At 39.2% G+C, this 20,251-nt stretch overlaps 1 protein-coding gene across 6 annotated transcripts in view; it reads right to left on the reverse strand.

Annotated features, from left to right (window-relative positions):
* The window catches only part of GNB1L (G protein subunit beta 1 like), a 68,722-nt gene that overhangs the window by 6,468 nt on the left and 42,003 nt on the right, over positions 1-20,251 (reverse strand). For 5 of the 6 annotated variants that reach the window (XM_075898305.2, XM_075898304.2, XM_075898306.2 and 2 more), the window contains 5 exons: positions 19,992-20,117; positions 16,635-16,797; positions 14,392-14,466; positions 9,010-9,108; positions 4,382-4,597 (listed from right to left, as the gene is read on the reverse strand). In XM_075898305.2, coding sequence (XP_075754420.1) covers positions 4,382-4,597; positions 9,010-9,108; positions 14,392-14,466; positions 16,635-16,797; positions 19,992-20,117 — 679 coding nt within the window. The remainder of the gene's footprint in view (positions 1-4,381; positions 4,598-9,009; positions 9,109-14,391; positions 14,467-16,634; positions 16,798-19,991; positions 20,118-20,251) is intronic. The other variant, XM_075898310.2, reaches the window with a different exon arrangement.

Here is a 20,251-nt window from a genome sequence, read left to right on the forward strand (position 1 = left end):
CCATTGCTGCATCATTATGTCTCTGAAGGCAGATAGCTATGTGCCAAGTTTAGTTATTAGAACTTTTTAGAGTAAAAATAGTGTGCCACTGAGTGGCTTTCTAAACACTACTATTACCTCAGGTACCTGGAATGTCAGGAAAAATCCCCATCTGGTTTGTATTATTAATTCAACAGTGGAAAAAAACACAATCTGTGTCATTGGCTATTTCTAGCAGTGGAGACACATTTTATTTATTTTATTAGTGGATTCACACTATGCATGCAGTGAAAAATGTTATTTATGGCTTAATATTTTGCACTTAAATAGCACTTCATCCAAGGAAAAGTACTGTCAGTGAAATCTGCAGTAACCAACTGTGCATCTACTGGGAATACAAGTTTGGAAATACAAACCATTAAAAACCCAAACCTGAAATACCCTCAGGTGAACAACTTCAGAGTTTATTCACCCTTAAATCACACCTGTCATCTCCTATTAAGGTTAATTCATAACATATAACTGAGAGGACATTGTAAGGGAAACATCCCTTTCTTTCTGTCTTGATTTATCACAGACTAATGTCAATACAGAAAATCCAGTGAAAAAAAGCTGTATTGAATAAAAACAAATTACTTCTCCTAGGATGAAATTCACTGCTCCCTCTACAATGCATACTCACAAAACTATAGGTAACCCAGGAGTTTGAACAGCAACTGGTTCTCTTCTGGGAGGCAGTATAAATATAGATCTGGTAATCCCTCCAACAAACAATCACTGCAGACTGCATACAGGTCTGCTGCACAAAGGAGTTGTAAGGGCTAAGACTTTAACAGGGTTCAAAAAAGAACTAGATAAATTCACGGAGGAGAGGTCCATTGATGACTATTAGCCAGGATGGGCATGGCTGGTGTCCCTAGCCTCTGCTAGAAGCTGGGAATGAGCAATAAGGATGGATCACTTGATGATTACCTGTAAGGTTATTTCCTCTGGGGCATCTAGCACTGAATACTATCAGAATACAGAATACTAAGATAGATGGACCTTTTTTCTGACACCATAGGGCAATTCTTATGTTATGTTAAAGGCCTCTCTATACAGGGAAGATAATGGAGCAAGCAATTAAGGAATTCATCTGCAAACAACTGGAAGATAATAAGGTAACAGCCAGCATGGATTTCTAAAGAACAAATCATGTCAAACCAATCTGATAGCTTTCTATGACAGAATAACAGTTTTATAGATCAGGGAGAAGCGGTGGACATGGTATACCTACACTTTGTTAAAGCATTTGATACAGTCTTACATGAGCTTCTTATCAATATAGTAGGGAAATACAACCTAGATAGAGCTACTATAAGGTAGGTATATAACTGGCTGATAACCACTACTGGAGAGTAGTGATTAATGGTTCACAATCATGATGGAAGGGTATAACAAGTGGGGTTCTGCACGGGTCTGGGGACCGGTTCTGTTCAATATCTTCATCAACAATTTAGATGATGGCATAGAGAGTACAATTATTAAGTTTGCCGATGATACCAAGCAGGGAGGGATTGCAACTGCTTTGGAGGATAGGATCATAATTCAAAATCTGGACAAACTGGAGAAATGGTCTGAGGTAAAGAAGATGAAGTTTGATAAGGACAAATGCAAAGTACTACACTGAGGAGGGAACAATCAGTTTCACACATACAGAATGCGAAGTGACAGTCTAGAAAGAGTACTGCAGAAAGAGATCTAGGGGTCATAGTGGACCACAAGCTAAATATGAGTTAACTGTGTGACACTGTTGCAAAAAAAAGCAAACATGATTCTGGGATGCATTAACAGGAGTTTTGTGAGCAAGACATGAGAAGTCATTCTTCCACGCTACTCTGCACTGATTAGGCCTCAATTGGAGTATTGTGTCCCGTTCTGGATACCACATTTCAAGAAAGATGTGGAAAAATTAGAGAAGGTCCAGAAAAGAGCTACAAAAATGATTAAATGCCTAGAAAACATGAGCTATGAGGGAAGACTGAAAGAACTGGGCTTGCTTAGTTTAGAAAACAGAAGACTGAGAGGGGACATGATAGCGGTTCTCAAGTATCTAAAAGGATGTTACAAGGGAGAAAAATTGTTCTCCTTGGCTTCTGATGATAGGACAAGAAGCAATGAGATTAAATTGCAGAAAGAGAGGTTTAGGTTGGATATTAGGAAAAGCTTCCTGTCAGGGTGGTAAAACACTGAAATAAATTGCCTAGGAAGATTGTAGAATCTCCATCACTGGAGATATTTAAGAGCAGTTTGGATAAACATCTATTAGGGATGATTTAGATGGTTTGATCTGCCAAGACTGGTCTTAATGATCTTTCAATATCCCTTCCAGTTCTAGTGGTCTGTGCTTCTAGAAGAGATGTGTGAAGGGGGATTTGATAGCAGTCTTTAACTTCCTGAAGAGGAGTTCCAAAGAGGATAGAGAGAGGTTTTTCTCTGTAGTGGCACATGGCCGAACAAGGAGCAATAGTCTCAAGTTGCAGTGGGTGAGGGGGAGGGGAAGGAGAGAAGGGGGGAGGGAGGTCTAGGTTGGATTTTAGGAAAATCTATTTCACTAGGAGGGTGGTGACGCACTGGAATGGGTTACCTAGGGAGGTGGTAGAATCTCTACCCCCTAAAGGTTTTTAAGTCTCAGCTTGACAAATCATCCTTGATAAATAATCCTGGCTGGGATGATTTAATTGAGGTTGGTCCTGCTTTGGGCAGGGGGCTGGACTCAATGATCTCTAGAGTCTTCTTCCAGCCCTAGGATTCTATGGTTCTATACCCTTCCATTCGTATGTTGTGAAGAGATACTCAGGCAAGGTAGCACTTTACACTTTCATACACTTTATCCACAATCGTCATTTGGCTACTTCTGTATTAGATTCTAGAATTTCCACACCTACTCAACACTGTGGCACTGACCCAACTTTCACTTATGATCAGGCCCGGCCTTTGGGCAAGGCAAGCAAGACAATTGCCTCGGCTCCTGAGCATTCAGGACCTTGCACTTCCTAGATCCTGGTTCTGCCAACCCCGCCACTCACTCGCTGCTCTGACTGGAAGCCACGTGGCTGTGTGGTTCAGCCATGCTGTCATGGGCCCCACAAACTCTTTGGTCCAGAGTAACCCATGCTCAGTGCTATTTACCATCATTAGGCTCAACTGGTTTCTTAGTCTATCTTAGTATATATTTTAGAAATGTGCATCTGTCTGTGTGTCATCAGTGAGTCCACTTGTTCATGATTGCCTCCTTAATGGTAAGAGCTAGAACCATCACATTCAGTATGTCACTTCCTCTTATAGCTTAAAGTAAGGTCATGGTTTGGTTGTGACAGGATAATGGGATGTGCCTGGCATTTTATTGTTTCTAATAAAATGGAAAGGAAGGGGTCTGGCAGGAGGGAGAGTTATGACCACAGAGGGTAGCAAGAGGCCAAAGATGTGGATCAGGACAGCCTAACACCCTTGGGCCAGCAGGGGGCAGGGGTGGAGAAAGGGAGAGCTATCTACTGTATTTTTCTGCTTGTCTGTTTGTGTGTCAGTTTGGCTATGTGTTTGTTTGTTTCCCAGCCGGGGGAAATGTACCCCTCCCCTAGCTATGTCTGCTGCAGCTGCAGCAGCCATGGACAGGTCCCAAGCTGCTATGGTGAAAAAGGACTGGGGTTGTCCTCTCTCCCTAGGGCAGCCTGGATACCGAACCCTTCATTCCTAGCATCACCCCAGAACAATTATTTAAGTGAAGAAAAATAAAACTTATTTGAGTTAAGGACCCAACCAACACTGGATAAGTTTTCTAATATCTTGTTAAAGGAGCCATCCCCGGTAATCAGAGTGTTCTACTACCTATATTAATATTAACAACTTTTTTCATGTCTTATGACAGAATTTTCAAAAGTGTTTAAATCCCATTGATTTTCAATATTAGTTGGCACATAAATAATGTATTGTAGCCTTAATCTTTTGTTTGTAAGTTACATGTTTCTCTTTCCTAAGGTAAAGAGAAATCTCTTGGCACTCAAGCAAAATCCTTAGAAAAATAACCCTTTATTTCTATTGGAAATAATTTTATTAAGTGCTCTGACCACTGGATAATAATGTAATGAGAAAAGTATAAAAATAGTGACTTGTGGAATGCTAGGCCCATGTGCCAGTTGCCAAAAAATCAGCTTTGGTAAAACCCAAATAGTGAAAAAAAATCCCCACCTTTCTTCAACTATAGCCTAACTGCACAGACAGCCTTCTCCTGCATTCTAACCAGTCTGTGATTAATTAGTTAGAGATCTGCAACAACTCTTCTTCATGACTAAATATTTTTTTAGTCTATCAAACTGTTAGTGCAAAGCGGGATAAATGACACAGAGGAGCTGATGATCCTGACCTTTAAGTTCTGCTGCTCATCGAGGCTCCAGACACTAAGCATCTTCTCAGATGAGCCCGAAATGCCCTTCGTCTTTTCAGAGTCAAAGTCAAGACTCATGACTGGCTCTTGGTGGCATGCAAGTCGGCTTAACATTTTTCCCCCTGATAAATTCCACAGAATCACTGATCCATCCTCGTAGCCAGCCAGAAGAAAAGGACATGAACCAAAGTCAGGCTGTTCAGAAACATAACAAAAAGTTTTATAAGAGCAATTATTCTTCCCATTCTCCAGACAGCCTTTAGCGCAAGCACCAAACAAATAATGAACCCACTCCCCCAAAAAAACCAAACCAAACCAAAAAAAACCCCCTAACACTGAAATGAACAGTGAACAGAGAGAGCCCCAGAATGCTGCCACTAATGGCAACCTCTGGAATTCCATACATGTTTATTCAGAACAATGATTGTTACATCATTTTTTCAGTGTCCATCACTGTAGCATATAAATTGCTTTTCTTCCTGAAAGTCTAAACAATTTTCCTTTTTGCACTTGATTCAAACATTATGAATCTCAAAATGTCAGAATATCATAGCAAGATGGTTCATGGTCTAAGCCTGAGGGAGACCTTCAGTAAATAGTTTAGACATAGTAACCAAGACATAACCTGGCTATCACAACCCAATTCCTTTTGTTCTCTGAGGGTATGTCTAAACTACATGCTTATTTGGAAATAGTGTATGTTATTTCAAAACAAAAGAGTGCATATCTATACAGCAAGCCTGTTATTTTGAAGCAATTTCAAAATAACAGACTTTTTACTCCAACTTCTGTAACCCTCATTTCACAAGGAGTAAGGGAAGTTGAAGGAGGAGTGTTCTTCCTTTTACTTCCTGCTGTGCAGACAGTGCAAAAAGGCGAGTTAAGGTACTTCGACTTCAGTTATTGCAATTAACATAGCTAAAGTTGCATATCTTAACTTGAGATTGGCCCACAGTGTAGACATACCCAGAAAGTTATTTTAGAATATTAAAGATAGAATTCCGAAGTCATCAAAATGCATGTTCCATTTTCTCAAATAAGAGTGTTTTTATACCACTTTCTAGTCTCACATAATCTCTCTGATCATTTTTGTCCATTTATCCCACTAATTAGATTCCACTTCATCTTGCCGAGGTGAAAATGCCCACAACTGCTGAATGCAGATAACTTCTCTAAATTCATTGCCCTGTTTAAGATCCAACAGCTATTTGAAAACCTCTTTGTTAGTTATCAAGGAGTTAACAGAGGTCTGAGTCTCACTGTAACCAATTGAGCGATATTTTGATTAATTATGTCCCAGGCCAAAGGGCATGGCACCCTGGGCAGACACCTAATTTATTTAAGCCTCTGAAATAACTCAGAGAAGGGAATGTTACTGAATTACATGTCACACTTCAGGAAAATATTCATCATTGCACTAGCCAAAAGGCTAATGACCCTGTAAACGGTAACTGATCATGTGAGCTAGGATGCAAATCCCTAATGAAAAGCAACTGAAAAACAAGCATTTGTAAATGCTTTAATAGGAGATAACTACAGGAACAGGCCCAGGGTTTAACACCATGCGTAGAGACATCTTTTCCAGTAATGTAGATACTAGTTTATTTTATTATTTTCAAACTCCTCTCTGTTGATCCTATGTACCTACTGTGTTTGGTGTTTGACTTTAAAATAATTATAGGACGTTCCCGGAGAATTAACTAGCACCTAGCATTCAGTGTCACTATATGGTCTCTCTTTCAAATCACCAGAGACTAACTAGCATGAAACAAATCTGGACTGGCCAAATCTTCACTGTCACTATTAATTTTCCAGACTACTCTCACACTAGTTATTAAAACATTCATTTCAGGAGTAGCTAAACTAACAAATAATGGGTGGTCCTGCTAATATGAGCTCTCTGCAATAGAGGAAAGAAAAGAAAGTAGCCTTTCATGAGTGCTTGCAGTTAGAGCCCTGATCCTTTCTTCATAGCCCCAAGATATATGGTCTTTCAAATTAAGGAAGTGCTCAGTGTGGGAAGGAATCCTGAAGTAAGTATCAGGGCTGGCAAAACCATAGCACTGGACTGAAAGTGGCCTGTAAAAACAGGAAAACAAAACAAAAACCCTCGCACCTGTCTTATAAAGGGGAATGTCCAGGCATGTGAGAACTCTCCCTAGCTGATCTTGACTTCAAATGAAGACTGAGATTCTGTGGATGCCTCATTCTTTAATAGACAGAGTCCTCTTTCTTCTGCAAAGGCCAGGCTGAAACCATCCATTGTGAGACACTTGCACAAGAAATGACTCTTCAAAAACAATTCTCTCCAAAATGTGGATTACTTTTGCTAGTCAATAAAGCAAGATATCTGTGGACCAACTTGTCAGGTTCTTTGTCTTTTTCATAATTTAATGGGCAAACTCGTACAGTTCCTCATCACCCTGCAGTTTGTGTGTGCTGAGCATTTTAGGAACATCCGGCCCTAAGTTTTTTGTTTTCTTAATGAATATAACTAGTGAACTGATTATAGCAAAAACTGGCCTCATTTAAAAATAAAGTTTTAGATGAAAAGGAGAATGTTTGTGCAGGCTCAGATAATACCAATTACAGAAAGTTTCATATTTGGACAAGCACACTTGCTTATGTATGTGTAAAATTATATGATTATTGAAATCAGTTGGATTTCTAGGTTTGATTTCCACAAAGCAGTAAATCACAACACCCTATTTGCTTCAGTAATGGACCCCATTAAAGAAAAATCTTCAGCTCTCATCTTCTGGTTTCAGGGGGAATTTTTTAAAAATAAGTTTTATTTTCTCTCTTAAGTAGAACGTTTTGTTTTTGTTGTATTGAAATAATTGTCAAGGAAGGAAAGAAAGGTGATCTGCTGTCAACTCAGCAGAAATAATTATTATAGTTTATATAAAGCAGTAACTCTGCACTTCCAGTTTCTACATGTATTACTCTTGTTCAATTCCTTTCCCAGGGAGTGCAAAAATAAATTTAAGGGAAGACATCCTCATTCTTGCCTACCACACCCAGTTAGTAATGGCAGGAAGATGTGAAGTGCATCAGACAATTACTATGTATCATTTGCATTTATTAATATGCTCCTTTATGAGGGGAAAATACTGGTCTTCCCCATGGATCAATATTTATGAATACAGATATAGTAATTTTTACTCTGCCCTCAACATAGTAAAATATGCTGACGCCTGCTTGACTGGTTAGGAGAAATCAATGTCTCTTGAACCACAAGTCTAACCTCAATTTTCTTCCACTCTACAGCTAAGTTTCTAACTGAAACTATTCCTAGTAGGAACTTTATTTCACTGATTCACAGAGTATTTTTGAACTCACTCACAGGCAGGAGAAAAGGATACATGGAATGGTGTTCATTTAGTATATGGTTTTAATGCAGAGGCTCACAATGAGGAAACCCACCAGGATGCTTCTAATGAAAGCACAAAACTGAAGGGAAAGTATTTTCACTATAGTAAACAATAATTATAATAAAAGTGTCTCCCATTCCACATCCTCCAATAGTTTTACATACATTAATTAATTAATTAATTAAACCTAGTAATTCATGAGTTGAAAACCTACCCTCCCTTTATCAAATGCTGATAATTTATTAGACCCTTACAAAACTTATTTTGCTTAATAAATATTCAGTACTACCATTTTAATTTATTTCTGATGTACATGAATCTTTAAGTTGCCATTGGTTAGATCTATGGGCTCATCCTGTTTTGTCTGAAGTTCATAGCAAAACTCCTTTATGATTTCAAGGGAAGCAGGAAAGCCCTAGCACATTAAGGCCACCCCATTCCTACAATTGCTTCATATAGTGTATCCTTCCATAGAAGTCAATGGGAATTTCGAATGTGTATCAGTGGCAGGATTCATTGAAAGCATTTGATAATTTGTAAATCATTTCCAATGATGTAGCACTAACAAACACAGAGAGGGAATGTGATCTAAGTGCTCAGAGTTGGGAACTATGAATCAGGATTTCTATTCCCAGCGCTACCCTACCACACTGTGAGACTTAGGGAAAATGACAAACTTACTTTTCCTCAGCTAGGGAAATTATACCTACCTCATGCTGTACAAATTACTATTACTTTTAAAAATAAGAATTTTATTTCCATTTTTCATCCCACATAAATACAAGGCTTAGATACTTTGTCCAGATACCATGTTTAGAATAAAAAAAAAGTCAATAACTTATTTTTTAGTGGATAAGTGCAACCTATCATTAAAATTAATATCCATTTTAAACATCCCAAACACATCTCATTACCCTATTTTATAATGAGACCAGAAGAGAAGATTGGGTTCTGTATTTCTCTCATTTTCTTCTTAGCTGATGCAAATAAATTGCATCTATTTTTAAGGCTGCAAAGCCTCCAGTAAACATTTGCAAGTCTATTAAAGCTTGGATAACTCAGAAAATTACACTAAGGCTGTTCACACATACTACACTCTCCTGCTTCCTTTATAGTATAATTATTTAATTGTTTTACGATAAAACAAAATCTGAGTGAAGGATGATTCATGTGCTCCATATAAAATGAAGCACAGGGAAAATGTTTCACAATTAGTAGGCCTGATTACCTTACCTGCCATAGCTTCAGACACATAGGCATGCCCGGTTTGGCATCCACCTCTGGCTTCAAGGTACAGACTGATGTCTTGGTTGGCAGCTCCAAAATCTGAACCTGACATTAGGTAAGCAAGTTTATTTGGTCAGGCTCCAGGTCATAAAACTACTGTAAAAACATGACTCCTTTAAAGTGATTATGACTGGTGTAAGTTCTTTATTTTTTTAGAATGCTATCCAGTAGGAACTGGGAAGGAGACTTAAAATCTAAGCAGATCTAAGATGCTTTTGGAAGCTTGATAGCAGTAGAATCCATATCTAGATAGAAACATTGTTTTATAAAAGAATGAAACAAACAAAAAAGAAACAAAATCCTGTTGGGATATAACACATACTCCCCTTCCACTTTCTGCTATTTCCTCCTTATTTTGCAATCATCTCCAATACAATTGGACATTACCTGATTTTATTTTTAAAAATCTTACTTTTTCTCTCCGTCCCTTATTTTTGTTGTTAAACATGTCTGTTACATTCATTAGTGGATGTTTGTATTATCTCATCCTCATTCCTTATATTACGGCTACGTGATGGTCGCATTTGGAGGTACAGACTGATTTCACATATTTTTTTCTGGTTGAGTCTATACTAGCAAATAAATTCATATCCATAATTCTCCACTACTGCAAGCAGTAGTACTGAGAGCAGTCAGGCATTTTTTTATTACCATATAGCCTAACCTTATTTTGAATAGGGTAAAACATCACTTTGTTAAATACTTGTCACTTGTTTACACATCTATCATTGCTCATGCTGATGGTAGTGAATTAGGGGATATGACTTTTCTAATGTTCCAAGGTTATTAAGGGGCAAATCTTAGCTTTTCCTGCAGGGGTACAGAGGATTCTATTTGCAACAGAACAAGTGCAGTTGCACTGCAATCTGTGGGAAAGGCACTATTGTAAAATCTGGGGAGTCTACCTGTGCATTATGTCTTGGGATGCATACTGAAGCAACAGAACTGCCATTATACAGTATCGCCAGTTATTTCCCTTGTATAGAGGAGCACAAGTGCTGTGGAGGAAACCAAAGCCTTCCAGAATTGGAAGGGAAGACTATAGTGGCATAGCATGGTGCTGCTCTGAGTCTTAGAACAAGAGGATTCCTTCCTTCAACACCACTGCTCAGGCTGTGCACTGGAGACAGGATTTGGGACTATCTGACTCTTATATACTATTGTTGTGTATATTGTTTGGATTAATAACAGAGGATTTAAAATTTGAACACATCTGTAATTATTAAAAGATTTAAATCTGCCTTTAGAGGGCTATTTGAAGAAAACCTTATCAAAACACTCTTTTCAATTTATTTTACAATCAGTATTTCAAATCTAATTTATAACACACACACTAAAGCCTTAAACAGTTGTGAATTTAAGCAGAAGAAAATTAACAATCCTATTTCAATATATTTAATAATCTACAGAAGTAATGTTCTTCTTCTATGATATCATAAAAGTTGAAAGCAGCCAAATCACTTTTTTGGGTGAACTAAATGAACAAAAATACAAACACCCAAGAAATGCACAGAACAATGAAAAGCAGATCTCTGATTTATTGTTACCTTTGGAGACATTTACATCAAATCCTTGTGCCATAGTATTTACCACAGAAAGATAACTCAGTAAAGTTCTGCAAGTGACTGGATTAAATTTAATTAATCATCTCTTTATAAGAACTATTCTAGATCTCAAACTAGATCCTACTGTCAGCCTAAGAGCTTTCACACTTAGGGGTGTATCCTCAGCAGTTTTATGCTCATAACTAGCACAGTTGAAAAAGATGGTGGCTTTAAAGAAATCTTTCTATCGTTCCTGATTCTGGGTTCAGCAGGCTCTGAAATAGACCCCACTAACTTCACAGAACCCTTTATGCTGCTCAGAATTATTCTGGCTGTGGCTTTTATAAGGATTGCGGTAATGGCCAAGGGATACGTACTTTGGCCCTACCCATAGCTTGCCTTCACCCATACCCTTTATATGGGAACAGTGAGAGGAGGAAATGGATGGTGTAAAGCAGGGGTTCCCAAATTTTTTGACACGGGGACCAGTAAATCCATTCACGAGCTTTTGGAGGACCAATAACATTCATTTGCATATTTGCATATTCATTAAGCAAATGATGAATATCCAAATAAGTTGTTTCTGGTCAACCCAAAGCCCCCAGTGTCAGCATTAGCAAAGCTTTTGATACAGTCACCCACAATATTCTTGCCAGCAAGTTAAGGGAATATGGATTGGACAAATGGACTGTAAGATGGATAGAAAGCTGGCTAGATCAGGGTTTCTCAAACTTTTTACTTTAGCTGGAACCTGGTTTTTTTTTCAGTACTGTTTTTTGCAGCCCAAAAATATAAACGCATATAAAAAAAGAATGAAAAATGAATAAATTTTCAGTGTTTCACCCAGCTGCATCCTCCGCCCAGCCTGGGCTTAGGGAACCCGGCGCCCCATGGGCACTCCAGGAGGCGGGAGCAGGAGCAGTTTGGTGGAAGGGTATCTGGATAGGAGGGAGGGTGCAAGAAAGGGTAGAGTTGCCAGGTGTCCCATTTTGTACCCAACAGTCCGGTATTGCAGGGTTTTGTCTGGGAAACAAATTGAGAAATTACCAGAGATATAAAATGTCTGGTATTTTCTAATTAGGTAAGTTTTATTATAATTAGGTGTATCAGTCCTTAGCTGTGAACTGCCTGGCTGGTAGATATGCTCACGCTGCCTGAGTGTATCTACCTGATAGGCAGTTTGCAACTACTCCAGGAAGAGAATGTGTGGGCGGGGCAAAATGGAATCCCCAGCAAGACTCACTCTTCTGCCAGGGTCTGTCCCGCTCCCCCGCCTTTCTCCTCCCAATCTCCCCTGTCCAGCCCTGCTTCCGGCGGCCGGTTCCCGCCCCCCCCCCCCCCCCGCAATCTCCCCCAGTCAGCCCCGCTCCCACGACGACCCCCCCGACCAGCCCCACTTCTGGCAGCTGGTTCTCCCATCCTCCTCCTCCTGATCTCCCCCATCCAGCCCTCCCACCCCCCGTCCAGCCCTGGTTCCGCCACCTGCCCTCCCCGAGCTCCACTGAACAGCCCTGCTGCCCCCAATCCTGCTTCTGCCGCCCTCACAGATCTCTGCGGGACAGCACCGCTGCTCCCAGCCCTGCTTCCGCCAGCCTCCCGCCTTCCCCCATCTCTGCAGGACAGTCCTACTACCCTCAACCCTGCTTCCCAGTGTCTGGTTCTGCCCCCCACCCCACACACACACCTCCTCCCAGCCCGCCCCGCTCTGCTCCACTCCCGGCAGCCACGGTGAGGCCCTGTATTTTTTTCATAGTTTGGGAAATGCTGGTATAAAGCTAACGTAGCTATCTCTATATTGTCTGAGGATTCTCCAACAGCAGGGAGAATCCTTGACAGACTAGTGCAGCTTTCCAGCCCCTTTGTGCGTATGCATAACAGCTGGAGTAGGGGCTGAGGAATAAGCCCTGGGAATTTTCATTTCTGTACATGTCCTTTGGCATGACAATATGGGCAAAACTGCATATGTCAATTTGCACTGAAGTAATCAGATTCCTAGGTAACAATAATTTATTGCTAGAAACATTATTCATATTCACCCCCTAGCATGCACTCACAGACATTTAATTACATTTCATTTTATTTAAATAAGCACTTGCCTGGAATCTCTACTTCTGAATGAAAAAGGAATGCAAATGTTTGGTGTCTTCAAAGGTTATCAGTGTGGGACATTCTGGTATATTTTAGAGCCAAATTTTGCTTTCAGATACAAGTATACAACTCTAGTCCATGTGTATTGTGCAAATCCATCTGAGATACTTGCCATATATGAGTTTCTCTCTCCTTGGGGAACCATCAATCAAGCCAGAGACAGCTGTGGTCTCCTTTTATTTTCATATCTTTACTTCAAAGCCTGCCAGGACATCTTCCTCAGTTCTACAGGTTGTCAGCTGGTTTGCCGAAAGCCAGCTGCTCTCTAGCTTTGGGGAAGCTAGAATGTACTAAAAGAACATAGGGAAGATTTCTAAGTCCTATCAACAATGGAAAAGGAGACAATTTTCCAGATAACAGTGATGAGGAGCCATCTACAAGAACTGGATAACTATAGAGAGCACATTCAGTTTTGGCCAGCTAGGACTTCTGTTAACTGGATTAAGACTATAAATAAAAGTTATTTTTTCTGGAGACTCCATTGCCATCACTGGTAACCATTGTGTAAAATGTGGCAATAACTGGAAAAGAAATAGCAGGAAGAATTGCACTTATATTTTGTTCCTGCATCAGAAAGTGCTTTGATTCATAGAGCAAAGGAAGCAAGAGACTGAAACTGCAGTGTTCAGAGAAAGAAGAGATGTCATTGTGTTAACTACATTGCTTTTTTAAAGTTTCCTTTACTTCCACCATAGCATGCTTCAGAAGAGAATTGAATTTCTCTCTAAAGACAAAGGGCGGCAAGAAGACTAGAAGAGCTGTCTGGAGAAGGCACCATCTGCCTTTGCTGGACTGACTGTTCCAGAGGAGACTGCATAAATGGATATGGAGCGTCGGAAATAAATACTGATTCATATATTTTGACAACTGTAACTTAAAACTTCAAGTTTTGTGTTTATATTAGTTTTGCTTAATAGAAGAAAGATTTGACTTTGCCTGAGGTTAATACTGTTCCTGGGTGGCTAGAGACGGCCACAAAGAAACACACCCTTTTTCTTTTTCACATTAATAAAGCTTTTAACATGTTTCTGGCAAATTGGCAAGAGAAGTGCATGTAACTCATAATTTGTGATTTAAATGCAATCATGAACAAATAAATGCCTGTTGAGATCTTATTATTTATGGACTGAACCTGCTTTATGACAAAATTACTCTTTTTGGGCAAGAGCCAAGCATAAACACCTATTAAGTTTTATTTTAATCATAAACCATAAACATTCTCAGTCTGTCTCACACAGTCCTGCCTATTTGGAAGTAGTCTACATTATAGGAACTTGTGTGAATTTTACAGGTCTAATATAAAGGCTCATACACACAGAGTGGAACTTTTTTTACCTTGAAGGACAGCAAATCATTATCAGTTTGCAGGGCCCATGAACACATATGGAAATAAGACACAGATGAATTGTAAGAAAGAGTAAACAACTTTCCTCTTTTTGGATTAGGTGATTTCTTCATTCTTCAGTAAGAGGCAAGAGAGAGAGAGAAAATATACATGTATGTAAGAACCTTCACCTGTCCTAATAAGCAGAATATGTTTCTTTCAGATTTAAGATTAAGTTTTTGCTCTAACATGGCTGTAGTATTTTTTTTATTAAACAAATAAAAAGGGACAACCTTATAATGACCTACTTACAGGCCTAGGACTGGCTTCTGCAAGATGTTGAGCATTCTGGCCTGGATCCAGCAAAGCACTATAGTGTGTGCATTTCTTTAAAAGAATTAAAAGATGTCCATATTTTCTTGTTATCCAAACATCATTTATTAATTTCTACTTCATATATACATTCCTCAAAAGCCAAGAGATCAATTGTCCTTTGATGCCTGTGATGTTTAATAACAATTTTTTTATTATCTATCTATATCTATATATAATTACAAGTCATTTTCTCTGCATTTTCTTTTTTTATTTTAATGTCTCGTCTCGACGAGAATGTATTTTGATATTTATCTGTTCACTACTCTTGAATACAGAAATACAGATATCTGACTTTTGCATGCCAAATAAAATAAAATTAATAGATTTCTACAATATACAATTGATAAAATAGACACCAACTTATGGATACTTTAAAAAAGAGCTTGGGTGCTCACCAAAAATTAAACAAAACTGAGAGTACCAAAGTCCAGAACTAAGGGTGTTAAGGAGTGGGTATTTGGCTAATGGTGTAGTTTATACAATTTGTATTAACTACACAATTAGTTGATAAGGAGAGGTGCTTTTCAGAGTTGCAGAAGGGGTAGCTCCAGGAGCCGGAACTGCTGCAGCTCTGCCTTTTAAATGCTGTTAAGAGTAGGGGCGGCCCGTGACTACAGACTGACTTGGCCGTCGCCTAGGGCTCCGCCTTCAACGAGGTGCCCGATGATGCTGTCACGGGGCTCCCGATGGCGATGTCACTCCATTGACGGCTGTGCAGGTGGGGGCGCCAATCGCGCATTCCGCCTGGGGCACCAGCTGCTGCAGCCCGCCTCGGGTCACTCCTGAGTAAGAGCTGCTGGATCTTACTACATTTAAAAGGCAGAGTAGCAGTTGCTGGGACTGCTGCTGGGACTGCTCAGTTCGGCTCACGCCGTCGACGGAGTTATGTAGATTAGGTTTCTAGACATAGGAAATGAAGCGGCGATTTAAATAATCGCCGCTTCATTTATATCAAAATGGCTGCTGCGCTGTACTGATCAGCTGTCTGGCAGCACAGCATGGTAGTCTGGACGCTCCGCGGTCCACGAGGCATAACGGGGCAGTCAACAAGGGCTTCCCAGACTACCGCACTATGCCGCCAAACAGCTGATCAGCACAGCGCTGCAGCCATTTTGATTTAAATGAAGTGGCGATTACTTAAATCACCGCTTCATTTCCCTATGTTTAGAAACCTAATCTACATGGCTCCGTCGATGGAGCCATGTTGTCTAGACATACCCACCGGGTCCAGCAGCCCTTGTTGGCAGTGGCCTGGGCTGACACTGGCAGCAATCCCAATCTGTGCCTAAGCCCGCCGTGGGCACGCATTGCTGCCTCTAACTGACGCAGCAGGGGCGGGGGGAAGGGTAGGTAGGCCTCTGATACAGAAGCATCAAGTGGTGGAAGCGAGTAGTCAAACACTTATTGAGCTTAGGCTTATCGAGTGGTCAAGTATTCAATTACTTGCTCATATCCCTGTCCAGAACAAGTGCATTAGGGGCAGTGGTGTCATCTACCAGGGTAAACTATTGCACAACATCCTCAAACCCCATAAAGGAGGAGTTCAGCTTTTACATCCATTCAGACCTTGGTCTACCTTTTGAAACTACAAAGAAGTCTCACAAATAATGGCAGTTGTGGTAATTAGTTTGAAAGATGGATGTGTGTGCAGTAGGAACTAGTTGAGACCATCAAATTATGGAATACAAACAAAACATTCATCATCTGCTGGTAACCTTCGACTATTTTCAACTTGGTTTTAGTAAAACCATTAACGTAGGGTAGAAGACTATTTATCGCATTACCACTCACCTCAGCCATTATAATGTTACTTTAAAATTTTAGATGAAAGAATGGTACCTCAATTTCATCATTAAAGTAAGCCAGCAGATCACTAGTTCCCCCTTATTCAGATAGCCGTACTAACAGAAGGCTTTTAAAACTCCTGCATTTATAGGATCATCAGCTACAAATATTTAAATGTCAGATAAAACCAGGATAGAAACTTTGTTATTAGAATATGATTTGTGGTTCAATCATATCCTTGGCAGGTCCAATTAGTCACCACAAAGGACTCGTTGTATCTCTTCTCTAACAGATTAGTCTGAAAAGGAGAAATCTCATCCATGTCAGATAATTTAAGAAACAAGCACACTAAATGTTTCCCCCTTCCAAGCAACAGAAAGGAACAGATTTCCTACCTCATCTAGGTCTTTTCCTGGCACGGCCAATAGCCAACATTGCTGTGCTACCTTCAGCAGAGAACATTTGCAAAATCCCACATTTTCAGTGAAAATAGAATCTGTCACTGTGTTCCTTCCTTCTGCCAAATCCCAGAGGCAGATCTTTTGGTTACGACCCTGGCTTTTACAATAGAAAATAAATACACTCTATGTGATCATTTATAAAATGAGTGTTTTTGCAATAACAACAATATATGTTATAATAATTTACACATAATTACAAAGGTCAGAATCACAAACATAAAAACATCACAAACATAAAACATAGCTGATATAGCAGTTTCTTGCAGAAATGAAAGCAAAACTTTCTATGTGTGTAACCAAATGAACTAGGCAAATGACTACAAACCATGTAAAAGAAGGGTAAAACAACCCCCCACCACTAGATAAGGCACTCTAGACAAAAGTAATACATGCAAAGAGATAAATATTATGTCAAAATATTCTAGCAATATTTTATCTCCACAGAGAGTTAACAGAAGAAGAGCAAACCAGTAAAATGATGAGTAATAAGGGTTAATAAATTGGCTGAAATTTCCCATGATATGTTGGGCCAAAAGATGAGGCTGCATCCTGGTAATGCTGATGGAAAGGATGCACAAGAGTCACACCTCCTACTGCCATGGGTGGGGTCTTTGTGCTGTCTCACATACTCAGACAGAGAAAGTTACAATTGAGGGGAAGGAATTAAAAATTCCATAGTTATTTGACTCCAGTTGCCCCATTACACTGTTGTTGCATAGAAGATATGGTTGTTACTCCACGCCATAAGCTAAAACAGTACAATAGCTTGTCTCTAGATAGAGGTGATGGATTTCACCTCCCTTACCTTTTGCACTCCATGGCTGTGTCTACATTGGCATCCCTTTCCGGAAAAGGGATGCTAATGAGACACTTCGGAATTGCAAATCCGCGGGGGATTTAAATATCCCCCGCGGCATTTGCATTTACATGGCTGCCGCTTTTTTCCGGCTCGGGGTTTTTGCCGGAGAAAAGCGCCAGTGTAGACGTGATTCTCCGGAAAATAAGCCCTTTTCTGGAAGAACCCTTATTCCTACTTGAAAGTTAAGAAACAAGCACACTAAATGTTTCCCCCTTCCAAGCAACTTGAAAGTAGGAATAAGGGATCTTCCGGAAAAGGGCTTATTTTCCGGAGAATCACGTCTACACTGGCGCTTTTCTCCGGCAAAAACCCCGAGCCGGAAAAAAGCGGCAGCCATGTAAATGCAAATGCCGTGGGGGATATTTAAATCTCCCACGGATTTGCTATTCCGAAGTGTCTCATTAGCATCCCTTTTCCGGAAAGGGATGCCAATGTAGACACAGCCCATAGGTATAGAACATTAATATTCAAAGCTTTATGCAGATAAAACAGATTTAACCCTAGGAAGTGGACTGAGACCATTCTCATTTAACACAGGTCTCCAAACCAGCATCAGATGGTAATAACTATTAGTCTCCAGTGGTGTGGAGTAGTTTGAAAATATTCTCTTATCAATATACTGAAACCTGCTCTTCACCAGAAATCAAATCATTACATTGTTTTTAAAGTTTGAACATACATAGTCAATTCAGGGACAAATTATAAGCAACTGCAGGTGCATACCCAATATTTGTTGTCAACAAGCCTGAAGCAATGAATTAGTGAAATGCACTCTGTAAATATTCAAGTATATGTCCTCAAGTTATGATTTGAGATAAGGAGCTCCTCCAAGCCTTTCTTCCATATATTAAATTGTACAAATTCAAGTATTTTTTATTCTTATTAACAGTTATCTCACTTGACAGAAGTATTAAACAAAAACAGAGTTATGTACAGTACCACCCCGATTTTATGACCTTCACTCTTATGAACCATTTTTCTGCTGCTGAGCTGACCTTTCTGCCATAAAATGTGACATCAATCCTTCAGATAATGTATACGTGACTGTACAGATCTGAAAAGACAGATTTAGCAGCAAAAAAAGATGCTATTTTCTCTCCAAAAAAAATCAGGCATACTATATGTATTTGTTAAAGTACATTATCACTGAACAATTAATAAATTAAGTTATGTGTTCTACATTCTATAATTTTGAAATGTTCAGTTTTATGAACTTGGATTTTATGAATTTCTCAATCCCAGTTAGTTCATAAAAAAGGAACTGTATTGAATACATGAATTGTAGACTATGGAACTTTACATTTCAAGACTATCAGGAGATGAGGAAAATGGTTTCTTCTGGTTAAATTTTAGATGCAGAAATATAAGTAAAAATAGAGGTAACTATAGCCCTAGAATTATAATAGATACTTAAAGCATCCTGATACTGTAAATACAGAGAAGAAAATAGATGAAGGAGAAAACTAGATAATTAGATGAACAATGTTCAATATAACATTTCTTCAGGAGCTTACCTGAATTTAACCAGACAAAAAATATAAATGCTAATGAGCAGTAGAGAGCTTTACAAGAGATGTCTTTTCCTGATAAACATGTCAGAACACCTCAAAAATCACACAGATGTTTTGGCACTTGCTGCAGAGAAGATGGATCACCTGTGTATTCCAAGGTACACAGCCACCTCTTAAACATCCCTCCTTGCAAGAAATGTAACATATTTTACAATGGATTGTGAATATGTAACCTTGCATTCTTATTAAAATTTGGAGGATACTAATTTGTCATTCCTGCTTTCCTACCACATCCCTCAATCCTTTATTTTTTCTCTCTTGAGCTCACTTACCATCTTTGTCTTTATAATTTATTACTTTATAACTTGACTATCTCTACACTAGCACTTTTTTTTTGTTGGTATAACTTAGGTCATGCAGGGGGTTGAAAAAAACCAGCAGCAGATGATCACTTCCATTGGCATTAAATGGCTACACAAGCAATCTGATAGTGGCATAGTCCTCTAGTGTAAATATGGCCTTATTCTATATTTCTCTTTTTCTTTTTAAATACCAAGTGGAATATTTGTCAATTTATACCCAAATTTACTTTCTTCACATGAAAATATTAGGTTACCTATATTTCATTATTATACTAATAGACACAACAAATACTGAATTGTGATGCTATAGTTACAAGAAGTAGTATTTACTTTGAAAAAAATCACGAACATTATTTAAGGTGTTCTCAATTTTTTGTGTGTGTGTGCGGCTTTAAGTTTATCCCTTTATTGTAAATAGTGTCTCACTTTTGTTTTGGATATTTAGAGACAAGACTTACAGTGACTTCAGAAATTAGTGACACTTTCTTATCAACTAAGTGTAGCAACAAGTTTAATACAAACACGACAATTTCTTGCCCGTTTTGACTACTTCACTGACCTGAGGAGCCTGTCTTTGCCATAGATTGCTTTCACGCAGTACACAGATTTTCCTTCATGGCCATCTAGAATTGTGTCCACCCTGCGTGTCTTCAGGTTCCAGATATGGATCAGCCCATTGGAAGACCTGATAGAGGGAACAGATGACATTTTCTGTGACAATCATGTAAAATTGGGTATGAAATTTTGCTGTTCTTCCTCCTTCTTGGACTCTGAAGTATTATGTATGTACGAAGACTTCATTCAATGCCCCTACCCCTT

Source organism: Pelodiscus sinensis, chromosome Z, assembly GCF_052426305.1.
Source record: "Pelodiscus sinensis isolate ZL-2025 chromosome Z, ASM5242630v1, whole genome shotgun sequence".
Taxonomy (NCBI): Eukaryota; Metazoa; Chordata; order Testudines; family Trionychidae; genus Pelodiscus; species Pelodiscus sinensis.